Below are 26424 nucleotides of genomic sequence, written 5' to 3'. Positions count from 1 at the left end.
ACATGGCTGTGACAGTACAATTAGGCCTATGGCACTTTTGTTTCAATTTTATTATGTGATATTATGGTTAATATTAAACAGGAGAAGAATTAAGTGCTTGTATATAACAGCGTGTTGAAAGAGTTGGCTATAGCAACAATACTTTAAAAGCCAGAGAATTTAATCATGTTAAGACATCTTTAAACCCTATATAATGACAGTAGCAATAATGAATCTAAGCAGTATTATGGTCTGGTATACAATGTCCTAAAGGGACACAATAATTTTCTGTATCCTATGTCATGACACCTCACAGTGTTGTATATCCATCCATGATCTGCTGTTGTTAAAATGGCATGCTTGTATAAAAACCAGTAGGGAAATTGTACATCCGAAGTATGTTTCCAGGACCACAGTTACATTACTTATTTGCAAGGTACATCATTCTGCATCACGAATTAACAGCTATAATTCATGATAAATTAAAAAAAAAAAAAAAAAGCATAGAAAGAAAAAAAAATCTGACAGATTACACAGAGCATCTCTACCATAGAAGCTTTAGCTGCATGACTACAGCTGCTGTGGTAAGCGATTGGGTACTTGACAGTTCAGAAAATTATGAAATGATCTAACAGTAGACTGTGGAGTATCATTTAGGCTCCTGTGTGTGCAAAAGTTTTGCTGGAATACAGACTAAGAGATGAGGTACATTCAACTGTGGCTCCTCACGCTATCATGCATCTGTTGAGCTGTACTAGCTGTAAATACAATCCAAACCATTGCAAATGTGGGAGAAACACATTAACTTGTATCGTCTGCAGTGAGACTTAAATTAACATATACAACTTTGTTTGCTGCAGGCTGAGCGTACACAGTAACTGCAGCTGCCATGTATGAACCTGACTTTGTGTCTGAGTCCTTTGCTTTGCAACAGATACCCTGGTAACATTGAGGTGTTATTCATTATAACGTTATTGCAAGTCATGTTTTCCCATCCTGAGGATTCCTATCTCTGCTGCTAAAATCTTGGGAGATTTTTCTTCCCTCTGACTATTTTCAGTGCTTTGAAGTTATCACCCGCATAGCTAAAAAGGGCTAGCTGAAACTACTTTCACAGCTTGTTAATACCATGCCTTAAATCATGTGGAAAAGCCCCTGCCGAGTCAAATGACATCAAACACTCCTTCCAAGCCATGGGCTAACAGCACTATCTGTGGGGATGGAAGTACCATGATTCGGCCACAAGGTGTTCTGTATGACTCTGAAGGACAAGGTGTGACCAGAAACATTTATGCAGTTTTAAGCAATGCCAGAGGATGTAGGAGGCATAGAATGGTGGGAAGCTGGGGAATATTAGAGTCCTCCAAGCCTCAATCTGCAGCCTTCCTGCAGTGCATCAGTGCCTGAGGTGCAAAGCACCACCCCTTCCACATGAATGAAGGACATGGTTCGGAAATAGGCTTTCTTCTTACACTACATGGTAGATGACTTGGCCACCAAACCACTTTCATCAAGGTTCTTGAGCAGATGTTTAATATTGGTTGTTTAATAACACTAAGGTTCTCAGTGAACTCAGTGGGACTTGTACCTAAATACAGTTTAAGAATTTGAAATTAGTTTAGTTAATTTAAACCTGCATAATCCACATATAATTATCACATAACATGTTTAGATATGATTTTCATAGTACCATTTGTTACATATTGTTTGTGGAAATCATTTTTAAGTGATCTGAATTTCTTTCAACCATTTCTGTCTTTCTTGCTTTTGCTCTACACTGAGGGATATATGAGGTCCATGCAGGAAAGGCTTTGAAACAACGTTGGAAGATGATGCATGTTAACCTACATGGAATAATTTTACATTAATTTTGTACATTCAAGTTCAGAAGAAATGCCAATGTATATTGAGACTGATGTTATTCCTAGCTTTCTGTTGTGTTTCTACATATGGGGAATACCTAATGTGTTTAGGAAAATGAAAGAAGCTCCACTGCAGATAAATCTGGAATGATCCACTCTAAGAGGAAGTTTCTGTCTAACCTTGGTCTCTTAAAGGCTTACTCTTTCTCCTTGCTACAGGACATAAGTTTGTGTGAAAGGGAATGATACCCTTCCTATTGCATCTGTTGTCACCTAATGGAAGATGATAGGAAGATGAAATGATTGATCTGTTGTTCAGCAATCATATACAGAAATAAAAGGCAAAATCTGAGAAAGGAAACTGCCCTTCTCAGTATAACAATCAAACAACTCTTAAAAGACGGAATTTGCGTCTTTGTATCTGATTTTTGGCTAGCACAGCACTTTGGTTTTCAACATAAAACTTTAAGAATCATGATTAACATCACTAATACATAATAAAAGGGGAAAACAAGAAAAAATATGCTTGCAAATACTTGGCAAAATTTAGTTTTTAGCTTTTTCTGTAAAACAGCAATGCCTGTAGGACATTCCCTTGTTAGGGGTGATGCATCTGTGTATTTCAAATTTCACTCTTACAAGACATTTGGTGAAATAAAACTCTTTGTTACTGAATGAAAAACAGTAACTCCAAAAAACGTTATTAATAAGAAAGTAATTCCTCAAAAATGCCAAAAGACAAAGATAGGAAGTGAATGATGACTTGCCATCTTTCAGAAAAATACTGCCAAACCTGGGTGCTTTTGCTGACTTCAAGGTTAAAAGAAAATGTCACCTAATATTGGAACTCTACTCAGTTGCAGACTGTGGGACTTAATCTATACTGAAGCTAAATATTCTATAAGTATGCAGTGAAGTGCAAAAAGCAGCAATTGAAAAATGACATGATTAAATGGCACAACATGCAATCATTTGCTCTCAATTATATCAATGTATCTTCTTCATTTCAAGGAGTCAGGCAGAAATATTGTTTTTTAAATGCCTCTATTAAATTGGGCACCAATAATAAAATAGATGAGAGTCCTAATAAGCTCATTTACGTAACATACATCACACACCACAAAACTATTCTCTCCAAACGGGTTTGTTCATAGATTTGTCTCCTGGTTGTCACCAGTCTTGGCTATATTAAAAGATTTTAAAGGCACAAGGCTTACAGACCATTCAGTGGAAAACCTTTGTACTTAACCCTTGAGACATCTTTAATGCTAATTATGGAAAAAGTATTGATATAATATCTTTGCTGTCACATTTTATTATGATGATGGTGACAACAGAATCTAGGACTGACACTTCAGAAATATCACCTAATTGCAAGTCAGAAATACAGAATGACAGTTTAAAGTAGACTATGACTTCTTTCAAAACAGTGAACTGTTTCTTTTTATTTCAAAGCCCTGTTTTTAATATCATTACAACCACTAAATTGCTACACCGATCATTTCTCTCTGCTTTGCAGTGTTACATTATCTCTCTTCCAAGTCTGAGTACAGTTCACCATATTCCTTGTGAACTGTGTGTATTCCAACACACTTGAAAACGGCTATGATCTAAAAAACTATTTCAGTCTTACAGTGACTTCAAGAATCTACACCAGAGCTTGTATTTTATGTATGATCTAGTACTTAGTAGATTTGGGTTAATTCTTAATTCATTCATTTAACTATCTTTAAAATAGTACAAGGGAATTTTTATTTATTTGTAATCAATAATGCAAATAAACATATTAATTAGGTAAATATAATTATTTTAAATACAATATTTATTTTTTTAAATAGCCTTCTACGAGTACCTGTGTTGTTTTTTTCCATTTTTCTTCACAAGTACAGTAAATGCATCAAAGAAAAAACAAACAAACAACAAAAAAAACTAACAATCCAGAATAAATGCTTCTGGTCTTAGTCCATAAAAGCTGCTATTATATCTATACAGCAGTCTTTAATTTCTTTGTTATATTCCTTGTGCTTGTTTCAAAATATTTGTTTGTAAGAATATTGTTGAATGGTCTGATATTTAGCTCATATTCCCATGTAACTAGTAATACGTAATATACTTCTCTTCATAAATTAAAAACACTATTAAAATTCCAGACATATAAAACAATATGAAGATTAAGTTACTATAAAAGAAACTATAATAGCTTACAGATTGCTTGTATCATTACTAAAGAGCTGGTATCTATTACAGTGTCTCTCTGGAATAAAGAATGCACTTTTGGCAATAATCTGTTAAAAAAGTGCCCATTATTGTAAAGATGCTCCTATCTTAGCTCTAAACTAGCATGCAATTACAGGAAGGTAACTTTTAAAAATAAAAGAAAAACAGTTTTGGATGTAAATGTATTTTTCTTATTGAAATACAGCATACAGTTTCCAAGCCTTATTTTTTTGTGTTTGAGATAGGGGATTAATTAGATTCATTTCCACAACTATTTTAGAGCTACTTACTACCTATGGCAAAGTTGGGGTTAACTTAGTTCCAGGGGATAAGCCAAGTCATTCAGACAGAGAAGCCAGACATGATGGCAGGAGGATCCATTTTTCTACTCTGGCACTGTTTGTGTTTATAAATCCATTCAGTTCGTGCCCTCTTTTCATTCAGTTTGAGAAGTTCTCTCTGGGTCTTTTTTTTTTTTTTTTTTTTCCCCCAGAAAATGCTAAAATAAAAGTAGGGAGAACATCAGACAGGTATGATAAATATTGGGACTGTGTTTTGCTTTTGTGATGAATCCTAAACCACGCTACCCAAAAAATCATTTGCCTGTAGTGGACATTACAAACTTGAGATTTTTGCTAGATAACCACACTAGGCAGAGTTTCAAATGAGCTTGTGTTGAAATTCAAGAGAAGAAACAACTTAATGTACAAGCAAAAACCTTACAAAATCCAGTGTGGCATAAATGAAGCTCAACTTTACTTCCAGTTGTTGGAATTCACTTAGAATTACAGTTTAGAAGAAATCAAGATATTTATCAACATACGTCACACATTAGAGGCAAAGAAACCCTCCAATTGGCTAAAAACTGTTAGGTATCAATTTCAGCCATCTTTAATGAACTATTAAAACTTTGTATCCTGACTCAGACCTACATAACAGGTTTTAAAGGAAAAGTTTCCTGCATGGAGATGCATCAACACCTGTAGCCCTCTGGCTGAGGTTCAGGTGTTGATATTGTACTTAATCCCTTTTTTATTCAGTTCCCCCACCAATGGTAGACATACATTTTTGCTGTCTTTGTGCAATTGGCCTGGCATATTCCAAAATGTAGTGAGAATTTAACCTATTCTGAATTACAGGAGAAAAGCATCCTGCAGTGTATTGGTATTACCTTTTTATGGGACAGCAGTGAACATAAAATAAATTGGACTAATCTTTTGGAGACTTCAGGCCAGGCAAGGTGACAGTAAAGGGAAAATAAACACAACTAATGAGTAAGGAAAAAGAGATTTCTGTTGGCTCTTTTCTTGTGTCAGTGAAGCAAATTTAGCCTGGATTCAAAACTGTACAGCTTGAGCTGTTCAGAGGTAAACAGAGGAAAAGATATGGTGCTTTCATGTGCATCTGTACATGCACAATGACAACAAGCAGGCATCTCTAGAAATGGAGTTCCTCATCTTATTTCAAAAAAGCAACACATCTCAGAATGGATGTCATTAAAAGATAAAATCATTATGTTCATCGTTTTGCCATGTCTTAATCATGAATACATAAACACACGCACTTGTTTTTTCTAATTTCAGCCTAAGACAAAACTAAAAGTGCCTTACAAGAGAGGTTACTTGCATCAGAGTCAGCCAGCATTGCACTGAAGTAGGCTCAGATTCGTATTTTAAATAGGCTAGGCTAATTCAGTATTTAATTTGCAGAAATAAGTTTTAAGCAAATGTTTGCATAAAGTTTTAAATTAACATTAACTTGCTTCTTACACAACTCAGGCAGCCATGACTGTGACATCCACAGGTTAGCCCCAGGGTTATAAGAAGGCTGGAATTAGAATGGAGGGCAGGAGCAGGTGATGTGGTCAAGATGAACAGTGAATGGGAGTCAAAAAGCTAGACACTGCCAAAAGCCAAACACCTCGATGAGGTGACTGTGTATGGTGGTGTTAGAGGCTCAGCATTAGTTGTTTTATTGCACCTTCAACTGCCATTCTTCCATTGCCTGGACAAACAGGATTGGGATGAGGAGGCTAGGTATGACAAAAACAAAGAAGGCACGAAACAGGCTGTGTTTCCTTCACTGATGCTCAGAATAGAGAACATTATGACATTGCATTTTTGTGCTCAGAATGTGAAAATAAGCATCACCACAGTAAAAGGAAGGTGGTACACTACAAATGATACCGCATTGCCAGCGGTTGGTGAAACACACAGAAAATCCATCAGAATAGGGGCCAGGCCTTCAGTCTCATTCTGAGGTGTGGCAATGCAGTGCTTTCCTAACAGAGCAGTAAGGCAATCATTCTCCTAAGGACAGGAATTCACATACTTTCTTTCTCCATTGACTGTATGCAGCAGGCATAATCTAAGCCACTCCGCTGTCTCTAGTAATACGTTGCCCGTCTGCAAATCCCATTCCTGACAGACATCTCATACTTATGATACATAATATACCTGATAGGGATTGCAATAACACTTCAGTGTACATACTGAAGTCCTGTTCTTTTAACACTCATATTCTTACTCATCCTGAATTACTCTTTACCTTGCAAATAATTCTACTAAAATCAATGGATTTCCTGGCAGTATGAAATTATTTTTAGCGTGAGTAAAGGTATTACTACAGTCTATAATACTATTCTCTACTGGGACAATGACCTATTAACTTACATGCAAAGATGAAACTTGGGAAACCTCCTATGTACTGAAACCAAAATTAGGCAACGGTCTACTAGGTCAATTATCCACCGATTAAAGAAAAACCTCATTAGTAGGATTTAATGGCTCCAGAGAACACAATTCAATCAATAATCCACTAATATTGGAGAGATTTGCACCAGAAAATGCAATGCGATGGCTCCAAGGGGGCATTCATAGATAACCAAATAAATCATATAATCACATGCAGCAGTACAAAGTGGACCTTAATGGAGACAGTACAGTGATTTTTTGTTAATTCTCTTATATTTCCAGTCTGTACTGTACTACTTTTTCTACATGTTATCACTAAAAAAAATAAAAAATAAAAAAACACCTTAGAAGCCAAGCGAAGACCCTCACTTTTCACTTGCACTGTAAATTAGTGCAACATAATCTTGGCCTGTTTTCAGGAAAAATATTTCATTCTCTTTTTCATTCTCTTTTTCTTTTGTCATCTTTTGCTTTCTTTTCATTCTCCTTTTCCTTTTCCAAGTTGATAGTAATTGAAGAGGAAGTTTCTGGTTTTGCAGTAAATAGATCTCCAAGGCAATAGCAAGAGAATAAGCAGTTGCATTTTCAAGGAGTCATTTGGGTGGGTCAAAAGAAGAAAATCAATTGTATCTTCAATGATAATGACAACAATAAGTGATGAAACTGAGAATGTTCTCTCAAAAGAAGCCAAGTCAGCTATTTTCACTTCCACACAACTGACTCTTCAAGAGACCATTACTGTGAGGGAAAATGTAGCCCAAGGACTTCAGATACCAATGACAAAAAAGGCTGGGAAAGGAACTGTAAGCCATTTTGTCACTACAAAATTGTAGGTTTTACTTTGTAGTGGCTGATCTGGAACTGCTATCTCTGTACATGAGGATATCTTTTGTTTCACTCAGCTTGAGTCAGCCTACTCATTACATGAGAATTAAATGCAAACTATTCCAGTACAGTATGGAAGATAGAGACAAGTATTCCTCAGCCACATTGCCTCCCCATCAGTTCCAGTTAACAAGAACAAAATGACTCAGATAAGCACCCCGATGCATGCTCCAAAGGGCTGAGAAAAACTGGGGCTAAACTTTACTGAGAAAGAAATGAGCCAGTACTTAGTGGGGAGGAACCACACAGATATTAGCAGTCAACCTTCTGCAGTTGGCTCAACATCTTCAAGTCCCTCAAGTCATAAAGATATTCCTGATGATTCCTTGAGTGGAATTTATCTGATCAAATGGAGAACTTGATGACTGAAGTAATCATTTAGAAGCAGGTATTCTGAAGTACAGTTTGCCTTCTCTGCAGCCAGACATCTAAAACAGGACAAATTAATTGCATCCCAAAAGTCCTTATTTCTTTCCAATTACTATAAAGGAAGCTCAGACCAGATCTCTACAGTGTAGGTATCTAAAGCTAAACTACTTTATCCTATCTCTACCCTATGGCTGTGCATGTTAGTATATCAGAAATTAGGGGACAGTACATGGGGGAGAAAAAAAAAAAAAAAAGACATAAGAAGGAAAGAACATATGAAGTAGTCACCTAAAAATAGTCACTAGGCCATTCTCTCCTCCACTGAAGGACTCAATGTATTGCTGTATCTGAGCTCTTCTGAAGTCAGGCTGTTTCTGTTACAACAGTAACCTCTATCCCACATCCCAGTCTTAGTACAGAAGCCCATGACCACTACTGAGTTAGAAATGCAAGCAGATGTTTTATGATACCTCTGTGGAAACCTGTGGCAAACCAGACATAACCATCCTGGTGGCTAGATCTTCTGTGTCCCTTTTTTTCCTGCAGCAAATGGCTAACTTTGTGGGGGAAAAGGGTTTTAGACAACCAGATAGCACTTATAATTAATTTTGAGATTTCGATTAATTAAAAACAAAGTAACAGCCTAATAAAAATCAGAATTCACAGATCAAGCTTCACAGTCCAAATAGGATGATGGAATGAAATCTGCTATCTCAGACCAGATATTTTGTCCTCAATGGGAACTGTAAATTGTATTATTGTTGCCTTTAATAGAGAAAGCTTATTGAAACACAAACTGAACTTTCTTTCACTAATAAGCATATTAAATAAAAATTTGAGAAACACTTGAGTATATTAAGTACTGGGTGATTATATATAAAGTATTGAGTATTGATATTTGAATATATTAAAACCAAACTCTAAGATATAAAACCACTTCTTGTGTTAGAGCCAAAATACCACATTTTTGGCAAAATAATAAATATATATACATACATACATATGTTGAACTCCTTGTTGTAAAGAGGTGGATTCTTAATTCTTAGTTAGTGGCCTAAAAAAATGCTGCTTTGGAATGGTAGGTTATATAAAATTAAGCCTGAATTTGCTTCAAACCTTTTAAAGTGGCATCAAGCTATATTTCACTTTGGAATCCTGTCTGTTTTTCATGAGATTTAATACTTTATGCCTTCTTGTTTGTTGAAATTTAATCCAAACAAAATTTTGGTAAACATTTCTTCATCTGTGAAAAGACTTAAGGCTCTGAAGTCACACTCTTTCTGAGAAATTTATTAAAATTATTACATTTTTATCATGTTAGAGGTATAAAAAGGATTAAATCCTGCTTGACTTCTTTTGGACTTTCTGTTGGAAACTATTTTGCATACTTTTGTTACATGCACATTAAATTTCTGTAACTCTTTGATTGCAGCTCTGCCAGCAACATCATTCCAAAAATTGTAAAGCATCCAAGATGCAGTAGCAAAAGTGATTCCTGGCACCTACAGGAACATTTTTCCAATCTCTGAGTCACCAAACCTTTACTCAAAGTTAATATTTTTCTTTGATTTCAGTATGTCTATAATCTCGTACACTCCCAAACTAACTCTTGTGTTTTATTCAAGAGAATTTTGTTTAACTGAATTGCTTTTATGATGTGCAGTGCTGACTTATGCAAGCTTTTCAGTTACAATAAAAGGCATCAGAAGAGGTAATGATTAACTGATTGATTACAAATTACCAATGCAATCTACCTTGTTTCACCAGAAAGTTCAGTTGCTTTAGGCAACAAAGAAGATGATGGTGATCAGAAATACTTTTTTTTTTTTTTTAATGACATTGCATCATCTGGCATGCTCAGCCAAGAAATCAGTGGAAGACGAAAACATTTGCTTCAGAGTGAGTCAAGCCGTCAGAAATAGTCACAAACATCTGATAAGATACTGTTTACAAGGCAAATGGATATGGCAACAAATACTACTAGCCATGGAATTCAATACATCATTGGCTTTTAGAAACATTAAATGAGAAAGTGTTTCCAACATATTTTGATTCAAATGATTTTGTCTTATTCCAGTAATGAATCCATTGACTTAAGTCCATGGGAACTACATTGCTGCTGAAAATTGGGCATCTCTATTTTAAAGACCCAAATACAGACTTAGGAGACAGGTATGACAATAGAGCATGCTGTTTCCTGGTTCACATGAAATCAAAAGCTACATGAAATGCAACTTTATTGTTGCCAAAGAACTTTAGGTCAGAAAACTTCTGCTAAAATCCTGTTATATTTTTTTTAACTAAATTTGGAGGGGGAAGAGAAAAGAAAAGGAAATTATAAATCTAGCTACCAAAAGTAATAGAAGCTTTTCTAGGTCTACATGACTGACAAAGGATACCAAGATGGACAGGTACTTACAAGTCTAAGATTGTTCTTGAGTAGCTGGCCTGTGAGCCAAAGCCATAACAACTACCTTTTGATGCTAATGGGTCATTGATCTATACTGAACACTTGAAATCAAAAGTTTTATTAGAGGTGACAGAAATACATGACTAATTATTTAAGCTTCTTTTTTCTTTTTTGGAGGGTATTTTGCACAGAAAACAGCATGCTTTTTGAAGTCCTGGACACATAAAAGCAAATGTGGCAGAACACACTTACTTACAAGCCAACAAGCACACATATTTCTGGCTACATCTTACTCAAATAATGAAATTTACTAAAACTTCCATGAAAGACTGTGATTTCTTTTTATTATTGTTCCTCATTCTTTCCTGCTCCAAGTCTCTCCTGACCCACAAAATTGCCATACATCATTAGGTTAGGAAACCAGTTGTGCCAATTATTAGTCTCGTGACATTAGGTATTTCAGCTGCTAGAATTATGCGTTTACCTGAGAATCCTCTATTCCATTTAAACAGTATGTGTCTAGTTCTGGCCCTTATACTTTCAGTGGAAAGCAAAAAACATGAACTCCGGGGACTCAAAAGGCAGAACAGAAATTTAAGAAGATGAATAAATAAAATAAATATATGGTTGTAGTTATGAAGGTCTCATGAATTTAAGTCATTCTCTTGATTTTCTTGGTCCAGATTGACCTGTACTTTATGTCGCAGCAAATCAGGAGTAAGACACCCTCACTTTCTCCTTTACAACTTTGCAACTTGTGTTTACTGTTTCCCACTTTTTGACAGTAGCCTGGGTTAGGCTACATTTGGGAGCTCACTACTTAATGTTGTTGTGGAATGGCCAGCAAGTGTCACTATAGACTGAAGCAAAGTTTGTGCCTCACCCTTGGAACTAAATATGAAAATATCTGAAGCATTCAGGAGCAGGGAAAGCTGGTGGAACAGGTTACAAAATGGCTCTGAAGACTGGCTGCATACCGTGTTCCATAGAGATTACAGGGTTAACCAAAGTTTACCACATAGTTTCCACAAAATGAGGAAACACGGGACCATACATAAGCTGGCTAATTACCATAACTAATATTCTAAAAATTATAATACCTGAATATGGTAATAATAATTAAAAAAAAAAAAAAAAAAAAAAAAAAAAAAACATAACAAACCCAAACATATTCAGCAGGATTTGAACTTTGAACAGAAAAAAGAAACTGTGGTTAGTGCAAGGAAGTGGTCTGCTTGTATTACATATGAAAATAGAGTATACTGAGAAGTAATCTAGAAGAAGGAAGGAAGAGCAGCCTTGTGAATAGACAAGGGTCACAGAAGCTGACTTCTGCCATAACACAGCCATTGACTTTCTGTAAAAGCCTGGAAGTCACTTAATCTCCTTGCATTTCATTTTCCTCATTTATAAAAAGGTGACAATAATTCCTACCTTTTAAGTTTTAATGCGGTTTAGTTCACTGATGTTTACACTGCAAGTGCAGATCCTTGGCAGGATAGTACTATAGAAATGCTAAGTATTATTATTGCACAGTAATATTCCAAAGAAAAGCAGTATATTCCTTAATAAAAAGAATTCTCTAATTAATATGGCATGACTTTTTTATAAAAGAAAAGAAGTCAAAATAATTTCCTCCTAGTTGTTTTAACAACTCCTCCTCCCACCACAGTGTTCTCATCTTGGGTCCCAACTGCATGTGAACTATTCAATTTATCCTCCAAGTGAAAAATGAAAGGAAAACACCTGAAAAATGAAATAACTGTTTTTCCTAAGGCATAAGTGTAATTTAAAACATCACATTATAGAATGAAAATCAACAACATTGTTGAGTTTATTTTATTAAAAATGTTTCTGTGTACAACGGCTATGTGTATAATTGGGATGGTGCCATACAATAAATTTCCATTAAGAAACAATGACTCACTTACCACAGTGAAAGCAGTAATAAGGTTAAACTCTTAAGTTAAGTGGAAAGTAAGTCAGACTAAACCCCAGCAGGCTTCCTACTAGTGGCATAGCTAATGTTTTTGAAAATGTTCTAAATGTTCTTTCTCAAATATATGTATTATACATTGCAGTATTGTTAATTATATCCATTTTCTCTTTTATACACTTCCCCAGGAGATCAGTGAAGAATGGAAAACTTACTTATAGTGGATTTCAGATTTAATGAGACAAAGATGGTTTAATATATATGACAAAGTGATGTGCTCTCACCATATTTGATAGATAATTATTTTTTATACTCTAATGACTACCATTTTGAAAATAATTAATGTATTATTTATGTAATTAATAGATAATCAACCAAGTAATGAAATAGTCTGGTTATATCATGGTAGGTGGTACTATCCTGTTTAACATCTCTACAGCTCTTGGCAGGACATCATGGTATATATAGAGACTAAACTTGAAAGATTTATGCATATTCAAAATATGTAAGTAACACTGCTATAGTAGTTTTGTTCATATGTATATCTTCATTTACATATACATGCAAAGGACTTTAAAACAAGTTTGTCTGAAATCAGATTTTTAAATCTATAGTTATGCCCTTCTATAAATGCCATAATTTTCCACAGAAATAAGAACTATCCAGCATTTCCTACTGAAAACATGGATTTATTGCTGTAATCTTCTGCAGGTTTATCAACAGTCCTTCACAATCACTAGCATTTAAGTTTGCTGATAGAACAAATAGAATCAGCTTTTTTTTTTTCTTTTGCCTTGTAGCAGAAGGCCAAGAATTGGGAAAAAAAGACAAAACAATATGGATCTCATAAGAAAATGTAAAATTGCACTCAAAGGGACATGTTCAGGAACCTAGAAGAAAAAAAAATACAAAACACAACAACTTTATCTACATTGACACAACACCACAACACTCCCTCCCACTTAATCTTCATGACTGGAAAGGGAAGAGTTAAATACCGTCTAATTGGGAAGACTGTCAGTTTTCCACAGATGTTTTCCTGAACACTTGTCTAAAAAAAGTATTTGTTTGGAAGTGTTTGCAACCTGCCCTTTGAGGTGAGTATTCAATAAATTGTCCATTGCCTTAAGAGTGCTGTTGCCCTAGACACCCTGATGTACTACTGGAAGAGAAAAACCTCTTTACCTCTAAAGCTCGACAATTACTTGTGATTCGTTTCTTATTCTTTGGTCAAAGATCACTTGCAGAGTAAAGTGACCTGTAATGAGGACTCAGATGAGGGTTTATTTAAAAGTCATAGCTATGAACAGAAGAAAATCACATGGTTCTATCAGGTTTGTTTGCCAATTTAATAGCTCTCTTTCCTAAACTGTCCCACTACTTTTGGGGAATGAAACAAAACATACAATCTCTGCTACATCAGTTGTAAAGCTGAATGATGGCCTTCAGCTGAACGAGCTTAACCATCTGAATATAGCATAATGACTACAATTCTTTTCCCTGCTTTCCATAAAGGTCCAGGCTTAGGCTTAACACGTGGCCTAGACTAACACAAATCTCGTAGCGTACCTGTCTTTTTCCACATATCTGTTCACAATAAACTTCAATGTTTTCTCAGGTATGCTAAATTCATATATCTGTAAATGTGACCTCACATGGGCTATTCTTGACTTATATATGTAGAGAAATAGGCTATTAAATTGATGGCCACACAACATATTAATTAAAATAACTGATGTAGGAAGTGAAATTCAGAGTGAAGCTTCTCATAAATCTCAGCTTTATAGTGAAGTAGAACGAAAGGACTGCTTTTCAACTTTGGTGAAATTAGCCCTTTAAAGATCTCTTCTGCTAAAATTTAAGGAATAAATATTATTGCAAAGACTTAAAAAAAATCAAAATGAATGAACACATTGTACACAAATAAATGTGAAAATATGAATGTATGATTACACATGTACATGCATTGCATTATGCTATGTATAAGATAAATATTTTATCCTACCATAAAAAAGAGTCTCTATGAAAACTACAATTGTTTTTTTATTACCTTAAAATATTGCAGTTGTTTCTCAGCATTCATTGTTCCTTCATTTTCTTGTCTCAGACAGGAATTGAAGATGAAAAGCTCTGTATCTCTCAGCCACCCTTTCAGCTCTTTGATCCTGACCTCCAGCTGCCTTACCAGGCTGCCGCTTTCAGGCGAGAGCAGGTCACGTGGACCTAACCCACTGTGCCCTACCATTGTGTCTTGGATCTTCTCTCCTAGGGTTTTCTAATGCATCAGATAAAGAAAATATAGATTAGTTTTATGTACCAAAACATATACAGGTTAATGTGCAACAAGAAGCATCTGTTAGATGACCAGAGATATTTTTATTTTTAAATTACTACTAATATCAATCAATTTCATTCTTTGTTTCCTTGTTTCAATCAATTTCATTTTTTGTATCCTTGTTTTTCACTTATGCCCCAGAGCTGTTCTCTCTGGGTCATTGACTTTGCTGGAAGCATGATAAATCAATGTTTATTAAGAGCAACTGTGGACCAAGAAGACAAAATGATACATAACTTTGTAAACTAGTTGCTTTACAGAATTTATCAGTTGCTTTAGATACTCATAAACATAAGACATATTAGTTTCTAGTCTGTAAGAACAGAAAATATGACAAACACTGAGTTCACCAAGCTCTTATGCAAGGTACCATCTATGTTTTTAGGGAAATATCACATTACTGAAATATTTCTTGAGATATAAACTGTCAGGTCATAGTTTCCAAACTTGCAGCAAACTTGCAGAGCAGTCAGGTCACAAAACATCTGGCTTGCTTTTAAAAGTGGATGAACTCATCCAGACACCAATAAGCTAGAAACTGCAAAGCCTTGATGTTCCTGAACATCAGGCCAATTGCTTAGGCAACTAAATTTGGATATAAGTTCTTCATGTGAAGCATCCACTCTAAAAATAATGGACCACAATACACATTCACTTCTGATCACTAATGAAACTAATTTACTACAGCTTTCCAAAGTAGTAGTTCTAATAAAAAGAACCACTGAATAACATTTTGATAGTGAATGCTGTGATGGTAATGAATATTCTGAAGAGGCTGGAGACAGAAAGTTACCTTCCTTTTCAGTATTTTGAAAGGCAATCCTTTAACATCACAAGGGAGATATGCTGTTGCCTGCTTCTTCTATGCCAAGCAGTATTTTATCTGACCTATAAGAGGCTGACAGTCTGACACTTATAATAAGCACTAGATCTGTGTTACTGATTGTAGAATATTGAATATACACTGACAATCACATCCAATAACCTTTTAAACTGATAATTAGTGGTGGTTAATTGTTGTAACATGAAGACACAGTTTTAGGTGACCCAGTCAGCTGAAAATACATGCTTTAGAAAGTTACTAGAATATAATTTATAATACTGCAGTTAGCTTCCAAAAATAAGCTTTAAACGCAAATAAAATTAGATCAACAGACATTAATCTACTATGTGGCATTCTGTAAATAACATCTTTAGGAGATCATAACTGAAAAACACGCTTTCTTGGCAACACCCTTCTATTTTCATCGTGCAAATATTGATAATTTGAAGACCCTCGGTGGAATCCAGCACTAGCTATTGTTTTTATGCTGTAACAAAAGTAGCAGCAGGAGGTGAAATCCATGCCCTTGGAGGGTAGGGTCACAAAAAAGAATTTATTGCCACTTTTTTGTTCTGGAACAGTTTGCAATCATAAATTCTTCATAAACAGAATACTTCAGAGAATGGTCCGTCTTCATAAATATACGACAGAGGACATCAATTTCATTTAATTCACAATTTGTGTCAGCACAGCAGATGCCAATGCCTGCCTTGATAGGGTTGTTTAATATGCAATTGAGACAGAGTAATATTCAGCACAGGGGACAAAATTTCACAGATTAAACTGTACGCACCACTGACATTTCATTCTAATGTATTTCCATTCCACACTGTTCACCTTAGATGAAAGTAATATTAAAAACCATATCCCTCTATTTTACCATTGTTAGAAGTTAAAATCCTTGTCTTTAATTTTTTTCATGCCAATTAAAACGTAATCATGCCAATTAAAACAGTATGCCTACTGCCGTTAGTTTCTGCAAAGATTTTTATTAAATTAAACAAAACTCTATCAAACTCTGCTTATTATTCATGAAGTTACATTTAGCAGGAAAACAGTAATACTTTATTTTATATTTTTCTGTAAATGCTGAAATTAATGGAAAAACTTAATTGAGAGGTATATTTTGATTTTAACATACAGAGAAGTGGAGGGCTTCAATTTTTTCTTAAGAAAGAGTTTTTCTAAATTTTTAGAATTATGTCAGGTACTTATCTCATATTGTATATACTACCAGCTAATCAGTACCACTGAATTAATCTGATTAAATACATTGAAAGTCATAAATGTAAGGATTACAACTATAATTAATTTTTTTTTAAATTGTCATAATTAGATGTAAAAGAATAAGTTAGTAAGCCCCATTTTTATTAGTAAATTTATTTATGTTCAAATACTTTGAAAATGCATTTGTTAATGCTACATATTAAACTTAGAAAGTAATTAGCTCACTAGTTAGAAGACAAATTTTAATGTTTTCCGACAATTTGCACATTTAGAGAATCAAGTGGTTAGAAACAACTGTGCTGAACTAAAAAAGCCCCACCCTCTGTAAAATGGCTATTGCATTACCAAATAAACTGAAGTGACACAAGTCAGTATTTAAAACGATGCTGGCAGGTTGCATATATAGCTTATTCGTAATATAGTAGAAATATTTTTAAACTAAGATAATAGCATGCAAAATTATGCAATGTAACTGTATTGCTCATATCACACATCTATAATTAATCATTTAAAGTAATTTATAAATTTATCTTACCCTTGATTTGAAGTGAAGGCAATTAACGAGAGAAGTGGATGGAAAAATATATAGTTTGACCTCTCTCTCTCTCTCAGCTGTTTTACAACAATAGGACAATAGTGTCTCCTGCACGGTGCCATCACTGGTCTCTGGGTAACAGAATCTCTATATTGCTTTTTTTGCCAGATTCTTGTATCTCACTCTTTGGCTGAGACCCAGCCCATCATAGCGTGAAATGAATTACATGAAACTTTTTTGGCTTTTGTCAAAAGTGAGCTGAATACAGCAGCATGAAACATATTCTGGCTGTATTTTTAGCTTCAGGTATTCAGATTTGTGTGGAATCTGCATATTTGTTTTTGAGCCATCAGTGTGACCTGAAATATGCAGTGACAACCCCACTTTTCATCTTAAGGGTACAGTAAATAGTTAAACAGTAGATGTCTCTAACATGTACCTTCAGAATAAATTCTATTAACATTCACTCAAGCATGACAGTCAGTGTATATCAGATATACTGCATTATAGTTGACTTGGTGCATACCCGTAATACATGGCATATTTTACTTACATTTTTTATGTATTAAAGAACTAAAATTATTAAAGTCAGACAGGAGACAAGCAAGGAATAAAAAAAAAAAAATCAACAGAAGAGGAAAATACTACGGAGTTTTTATAATAGCATGAGTAGCTTGTTTGAAATGTACGTGGTGAATTGAAAGAGAGAGATATTTGTGCCTCAAATTAGAAATCAGACAGACAGCGTACTTCAACACACAAAAATGTACACATAACCCACAAACAGTAATAAAAATGCAAATACCCCGAGCAGTTCCCATTTTTCATTAATTGAATCCACTTTTTCAAGGAGATCATTTGGTAGTAAAACACCACTTTTCTTCAGAGCTTCAACCTTACTGAGCAGTTCCATCTTTTTCGGGTGCCTGATTGACATTTCTACATTGTATCTCTAAAATGGAAAGAAATACATAACATTAGCTACTGTGAAGAGTCTTCTCTCTAAAAATTAAACTTTAATTCTATGTGTCCAGTTATAACCACGCTCACTATGCCATTCCTTTATTTATTATTTAAGCACACAACCTTCTCATTACATATCTGAAGAGACTTAGGTACCAACCACGTTGTCTTCTGGGTGACGTAAAAATGCAGGCAGTTAGCAATTGATTACATCTGGTGATGTTTACTCACTATATTCACTTGTGCATTCACTAACACTCACTGGTTTGAACCTTGCTCTGCCTCTGTATCATTCAGGTCAGCTGGTATCTTATTTTACAAAGACGCAACTTCAGCAAGTAGCACTGAGACTCTCCACTGGAAAAAGCCCAAGGAATTAATTTCAGAATTAGGCTTCCTGTAAAGTTTATTTCTTCTCCCTCTCATTCAGGATTTTGTCTCACATACAGGCCCTAAAAATTGCGGCACATGCCAATGTGAGAGCTTCACCTTTGAAAAAACATTAGACGTTAACTCCCCTGCAACAGAATAGCAGTAACTATATTTGTAATGTATCAACCAAGAGTGAAATGGCACACAAACAACTGAAACGCTCACACAGTCCAATACTCTCTTCAACCTGTGACTACCCTGTATTTCCTGCACTGGTATTTATTATTTAAAAAATGAAAAAGAATTAAGAAAGCAGGACTAAAACCTGAAACTTCTTTTTAAATTACTGGAATATTCTCAATATTTTAGCTGTACATATATATTCTATAAAAACATATTCTAATGTAGAGACACTTGCAAAAAAAAATCTCTTTAAAACCTTTATTCTCTGAAAATCTGAATTAAGTATTAAATCTGACAGTTACTACAGTGATTAATCATGTTGTAGTAGCTGGCATGGTACCTCAAAAAATAAAATTTAAACACAGGCATACACTTCTATACATTCAGTACTTATAGTCAAGCTCTCTCCATTACGTGTAAACCTCTCATAGAAACAGGACTTCTGATACAGTCAAAAATGTACCTTCTACTGGAAGTAGAGTTCAGCATACATTCTTACAAAGGTGTTTACAAGACATATGTAAATTTTGCAGAGCTATTAGCAAATTGCATCCTAAACACAAAGCTTTCTTTGCTTTATGTTCAGCCAAGAAAGCTGCTACAGCAGTTCATACTGCAAATGCTAGTAACTGGGCTAAGAACAAAAAACTAAACTTGCGTAAGAAATGTTTAAAACATGGGTGCTTTTGCCAGATCCAAGAACATGCTGTGTAGGAAAACAAAGCAAAAATACAATTGGAGACAGCTTAAAGAAAATAATAAAGGTGTGAAATCACTGTTTCAGCTAACAGGTCCTCAGCATTTCCATGCATATGTTTGCATATTGTTAGTTTCATATTTTAATCTTTCATTTACACAACACATGCACATCATTTGTATTATGTAAACTTCAGCAAATATTAGTCATTTGTGGATCATAGAGCAAATGTTTTAAATGAGGTGATTTAAACCATTTCTCATTATTAATGAACACTGATCAGGTGTCTGCGTATCCAAAATTACATGAATATGCATAGTAAAAAAAAACAAGGAATTGTTTATAAATAACTTGCCTTTTGATACAGGGAGTATTATGGCTAAGGTTTCAGAAACGTACGATACCAGATATTGACCAGATTTGGCACCAGGGAACTGAATTCTCCAAGAGGTAGCAGCATTTTATTGGACTGAAATGTTCAACAAGTACACTTCTCAATCCATATTTTTGCGTTTTCAACTAGAATGGTTACTGGAGGTGATTACAATCTCCTTTATATAATCTGATTTCTATTTAAAGATGATATAGCTGAAAAGGATTTGCATAATTATTTCCATAAGTACATGTAATATCAAGGGGAATCCAGAGTCCAATTTGCTAGGCACTGAAATCCAGTTCGTGCTACTCCCTTTCTTTTGTGAAGTGAATTAATAGACTGAGGGAGTCCTCTAGCTGTGTGACACTGGTGCAGGCATAGCTGGTTAATGGCTGTTATATAGCACCTGTTAGGGGCTGCTGAGGGGTGGACTGAGGTTGGTTAAGTTCCTGGGCAGTGTATGACCAACGAAGAAATAAAATACGGTGCATGTTTCATGATTACAATGTTCTTGTTAACACAGAAACATTAGATGTTTCATCTAATTTTGGACTAGATAAAATAATGCAATGCAGCATAATCCAAATAGTGTGACAGATGTTACAAAATGTTATTACATTAAAAAATAAATAAGCTAGACTTTATGTATACTCTCTGTCTTTGTCACCATGTAACCTACTGTATAAACAAGCATGATGAAAGTGCTGATTGATAGAAAATGCATTATACTGTAACTGTAAAAGATGAAAGTATTCAGTTCATTATTAGATGTATTGGTATGTGACTGAGAGTCAGTATTGTTTCATTTCTGGATATTTAATATGCAGTGTGTATTTTAAGTTAAGGGAAGGGCTTAATGTACAGAAGGTGCAGTTTAAGAACTGATAGCACTAGATGCTATTGCTAATGCTATTTTTTAATCCATTAAACACCTACACTCTAAGCAGTTGCATGGAAAAATTAGCTACCAGCTCTATCAGCACTGCACAACCCTAGTCTAGTAGGACTACTTAATCCTGCGGTGAGAAGATAATTTAATCTTCAGATTCATTCTTTCCTCAGCTTTAAGTGAGCAAAGGCAGCTCCATTGTGACAGGCTGTGGATGCTATGATATAGATTACCATTTAATAGGCAAAAATGAGATTAAGAAAGTTAAAGTACCATTTTTTATATATTTTTTTGCAACAACCACAATAGTCAATAAATGAGTAATATTTAATTTCCCACAACACCTGTCATATCACAAAAACTGGGGGGGGCGGGGAAATGGAAAAAGTGCAAAATATTTACAGCATGATTAGCTGGGTGCATGCATGGCTGCCTTTGTGTTCCTGAAGCCACTCAAAAGAAATTCAAAACACTGTTATGTAAGTTAAAGAATTTGTGCTTTTTGTTCCCTCTGACTCAATATGATCAATAGTTCTCAAAAGAAAAATAGTGGACTTCAGCAAAAAGCAGTAACATTTATGCATGAATAAGTTTGGCAAAAATATTTAAACCATAAGAAGTTAAATTTCAAATCAAAGCAAGTTAAAACTCTATTTCCCCTGATAAAAATATTCTGAGAAACCTAGGCATGCTTGATTGAGACACATTTTTTGACACTTTAACTAAACTATGCCTTTTCTTTTTTTAAAAAAAAAAAATATAGAAAACATTTTTTGTGTGAAAAATCACACCCGAAAATTCTGCCCAAATGGAGACTGGAACAATGCCTTGTAACAGTGTTAATTGTCACCATGGAAACCAGAAGAATAAGCCATTTTGAAACTGGTATAGAAGGCACACATTGAGCAACTCAAGCATTTTTCAGCCTCCCTCAGTGTTAAGGAACAAGATGCCTAGTCACTGAGAGGTCAGAGAAAGAAATCATCATGAAAGGTTCGTAGATGTGCACTGTCTGGTAAACAATAAAAAAATCTGTACACAGTTAACAACTCTGTAAGACTACGCACTGCATCTTTCAGAAAGAGAAACACCACAAAAAGATGATCAGGACTAGGGTGCAGATTCCACCCCTCGAGCAAAACTTTAGGGCAATATTATGTGAACCTTGCCCCTAAAGCTCCCTGGGAATTCTGTTGTTGTAATAAAACTTCAGAAGAGGAAAGGAAAAAAAAAAAAAAAAAAAAAAAAAAAAAAAAAAAAAAGCCTGCATGATGGAATTCAAAATAATGCTCTAAAAGCACACAGAGAGATTAAGACATCCATTGTAAGACTTTTGTATGGTGCTTCTGTTGGTTATAGTGAAAAGAGACCAGACATACTGAACACACAGTGGAGCTATGGCTACGAAGTACAGAAGAATTAAGCCAGTGAACTTTCTCCATTATTGGAATAAGGGTGTGCTATTTGTAGATGTTCTGTGTCCCATCATTCACATACTAGAATAATGTCTTCAGTCAAATGGCATCATATGATAGACAACTGAGACCAGGACGGAGTGACTTGCAATTTTATTTTTACTGAGATTATATCTTTAAATTTTAAAAACTTGCCATTTGCAATGATTCAACTGCTGCACACAAATACATACACATGCATGTTCAGGTTTTATATGCCACACATATTCAGTGGTGGCACACATTCTCAATATATAATACATGCATAAATTTGAGTACTGAATCCTTTGCAAGCAAATTCACCAAATATGTAACAAAATAGATACACACAAACATATAGCAACGCACATATAGCAATATTTGTCCATCATCTCTTCACACACATTCTCACTTTGCTTTCTGGATAATGTTTGCACTCTTCATGCTAGGCTTCATGGTGGCCCCTTAGGAAGCCCATGCCTAATGCCATTCAGTGATGAACAAAGAGTCTTTTTATTCCAAAGTCCAGGGTCCAAAGCTCAGCTGTATACAAGCAAAGTGAAGGAATCTGCTAGAGGCCAGCCTCCCCTTCACAATAGCTCTTAATGCTTCTACCTTTTTGGTACTACCAGTGTGAAACATTTTAGAAACCATCCAGAAGCTTGGTTATATTTTTTATGCTGTCAATAGTACTAGAACCTCTGGACAACATTCAGGATCTTGGCTGAGTGATCTGTCTAGATAAATAGCAGTCGCTGTTTCTTGCAAACTTCATGTATTTCACTATTAGCAATTTATGGCAAATAATTGCACAGGGAAATTATAAAGACTCCTACAATTGTCCTTGTAAATTAATAATAGGCTTTCTTGATTGGGATAAATTTGCTGCTGAGCCTTCGGAAAAATTAAAAAGTGCAATGTCATTTAAAATTGCCAGAACTCACACAGCAAATTACATCTGAGGTTAAGAATCAGTTTTTCCTCTTCTAGTTTATTCCATTTGCATGATCTGGAAATCATATTACATTGGCTATGTATTGTTAATTGGACATAGATTGCATTATCTTTAATATAAATCAAACTACAAATATTAAAATGAATTGCAAATTCTCTAATAGAAGATCATAAAACAATCTTTTTTAAGTATCTCCCATTAATAATTTAATTCCAATTATATCACTCAGAAAACTCAAGAAGGAGAGCGCCAACTTATTTCCATTTCCTTTCCCCCCTACAAATATGCACAGTAGTAAAATATGTATTTGTGTGAGTGAGCATGTGCGTATGTGTGCATGCCTGTAAAACAAAACAAATCTTAGCACTTTTGTCTTAAACCCCAACAGACACCTTGCTTTTTTTTTGTTTCAGAAAGTAACAAATGTGGATTACACTTCTGCTGCACATTCCTTTCCTTGGCAGCTGAAGAAATAAACACACTGAAAGAAATATTAAGTAACTTCATGAACTAAATTTTGCCTACATTAAAAAATTATGCAGTCAATACCCATTGTTCTGTATTTTTCTTAAGGAAGGTGATCCCAACCCTTTAAATTTTACTATAAATGTAATATCTTTTTGAAGACTTTGTATGCCCTTTAATGAATTTATATTAAATATTTAATACTGTTTAGGGCATATCCACTACTACCAAAAACAGTTATATTCCCAGCAGTCCCACTGTTTCAGGCAGAGGGCTTGATTGATCCTCCTAGCCTGAATTGAGTAGAATGAAAAGAAGCAGTTGGAAAATAGCTGCAATCATTTAATGCAGATGACCTCTGACAGGCTCACAGCTCTTCTATCTGAACAGAAATTTGCATGGGGTCTCTGTGCAGAGGAACAATGTAACCTAAATGGTAGACAATCTTTATTCTAATGAAGTGGGTGTCAAGGTCAATGTAAAACTGCAATGATAAATGGTGCACCACTAGGCAAGAGAAGTTGCATAGGCATTGTAGTGCTTTCACATTAATTGAAGGCTGAAATGCACTGAGTGAAAGCACAAGACTCTCTTTTCACCATAATGTGTTAATGCACAAATGTTTAAATGTTTTATTCAAGCCTCTAGCCTGTTGGCTCAAATCTTATTGCAAACAAAAATACAATAGTTGGCCAATAACCAGAAAAATAGAACTTTTTATTAGCTTGCCTTATTTCTTGAATCCCTAACAACTTCCACAATCTACTCAGAGTACCAAAGAATAACAAGTCTCCAGACACCTAATGTAATTCCCATGATCCTTTTTCTATTTAGGATATCTGTCTTTAATTAGTTCCAAACAAGCAGCCCTTTAGACAACTCTTCATTAGATACCATTCCCAATGAACTAGCTGCAAGAAGAAAAGTCATGCTTCAATATTATTATTTCCTAGATTCCAAGTTTTCTTTTAGTATATAGTTAACATCTCCAGGTGCCTTTTGTTCGCAGTAAGAATTAGACCAGTAAAACTGGGTTTTGTAATGCAAAGAGTTGTGTGCCTGGAGTGGGGACTAAACTACAATCTGTTATTGTGGCTTTGTCAAAACTGCAATACAACTATAATTATAGTACTTCATCAGTCGATCAAGCAATTTGTAGAAGGCAGTACATTTTGTCTTATAAAAATGAGGAGGACAGTAAGCTGCTTTTTAAAATCCTGAGCTGCTTAAGCTTGTTAAGGGTATATTGTTTGCTAATACACTCATTAGCAGCCAAGCATTTTAACTTCATCAATTAAACGGGAAATGGTGTTGCACCATTAGTTTCACAAAACGCTAAAATATAGATAGCAGCATGCAGCTAAGAATTTTAGAAATTTTCTTTTTCACCTGCAAGCTGCATTAGACACTTTGAACTGTTTTTTGTGCACTGACACATACATGGGGAGTTGGGGGGGGGGTTGGGGGTAGGGGTGTCTGTGCATGAGTGTAGGTGGTGAAAACCCTGCATCTAGTTGTGAAGCTAATTATATATATACACACATACACCCACTTCAAATTTCCCAGGTCCCATAAGGATTGCTGTTAAAGCACAGAGTCATTTCTTGACACTGATGAACATTTACTCCTCGGAGTAATCCCTGGGATGACAGAACTTTATTCCTGTGAACAGCTAGCAGCTCCCCTGTACCACAATATGGATGGTAAATTTTGAATATTTATCAGCCTTTATAGTTTTAGGCTCTTCTGTTCAAACTGATGCTAACAATACGATTACAGTTATTAGACAAGGAGCTATAGCTTGTTGCTAATTAAGAGGAGCTGCAGTACTTTCAGTTTGTGGAGGGCTGTGAGTGGCACGTAGCGCACAACGCCATTTCCATGTTACAGCTCGGCTGCACAAGGGAATTTTCCATACGGAAATCAGTCTTCGGGATATTGCAATTCAGAGAATAAACTCCAGTGGAAAAAAAAAAAAAAAAAAAAAAAAAAAAAAAAAAAAAAGTATAGTGTAAAGAAAAAAAAAGCACGTTACTGATGAAACTGTTTAAAAAACTGTACAGCTTCATCTGTGTGTGATTTGTCAGGTCTGAAGCTTTGACGTGCCCAAGGGGCAGACCCCAGCGGGGAGTAGGCTGCAGAGCTAAATAGCTGTGAAAGAAGTCTTAATGTAGGATGGAATTCAAACTAACCTTGACATGACCTCAGGAAAAATATGCAAAAAGTAAAATGAATGCACTCTGCAAGATACATCCTAATTTCGTGGCCAAGCTGGTTAGTTTCGCAAACAGAACTGGGGCTTTAAAAGCAAAATAAAATACAAGAAAAAGGGGAAACTTCGGAATTCAGAGTAAAAACTTGAGCTGGCATGGTGTTACTGTGGAGGCATATGAACCATTTGGAAACAATCCAAATAAAAACCAACACTGAACAATATTGTTGTCAGCCTGTCTATTCAGGAAAATTGTTTTTTTAGGTTGAATATAAATGACACAAAGCCAAGATTACATCATTGCATTACAAAGTCTGTTGTGGCTTTTAGCCGAACAAGCCCCATGGATCTACTGGCTGATGGCAGTAATTCAGTAAGAAGTTTTAAGGGCTTCTCTCTCTCTCTTTTTTTTTTTTTTCCTCTAGCTTCGTTACTCTAAATGTAGAGAAATTTTGTTTAAATGCTTATTATTTATTTATTTTAATCCACATCCTTGAGTTAGTTCTGCAAGCTTTCTACTTGATACCAACAATAAAAAATTGAGTGGGGATATTAAGTCTTGATTTGGTTTTATTATGCATTTTCCCCGTCTTGCTCAGTGCTCAGTT

At 35.1% G+C, this 26424-nt stretch overlaps 1 protein-coding gene across 9 annotated transcripts in view; it reads right to left on the bottom strand.

The window, feature by feature from the left end:
• AKAP6 (A-kinase anchoring protein 6) overlaps positions 1-26424 on the bottom strand; it is a 284618-nt gene that overhangs the window by 36987 nt on the left and 221207 nt on the right. For all 9 annotated transcript variants that reach the window (XM_068684445.1, XM_068684446.1, XM_068684447.1 and 6 more), the window contains 2 exons: positions 18077-18223; positions 14402-14626 (listed from right to left, as the gene is read on the bottom strand). In XM_068684445.1, the coding sequence (XP_068540546.1) occupies positions 14402-14626; positions 18077-18223 (372 nt within the window). The remainder of the gene's footprint in view (positions 1-14401; positions 14627-18076; positions 18224-26424) is intronic.

This window comes from Anas acuta, chromosome 5, assembly GCF_963932015.1.
Source record: "Anas acuta chromosome 5, bAnaAcu1.1, whole genome shotgun sequence".
Taxonomy (NCBI): domain Eukaryota; kingdom Metazoa; phylum Chordata; class Aves; order Anseriformes; family Anatidae; genus Anas; species Anas acuta.
Note: the sequence above shows the minus strand (reverse complement) of the source record. Positions and strands in the feature narration are given on the sequence as shown.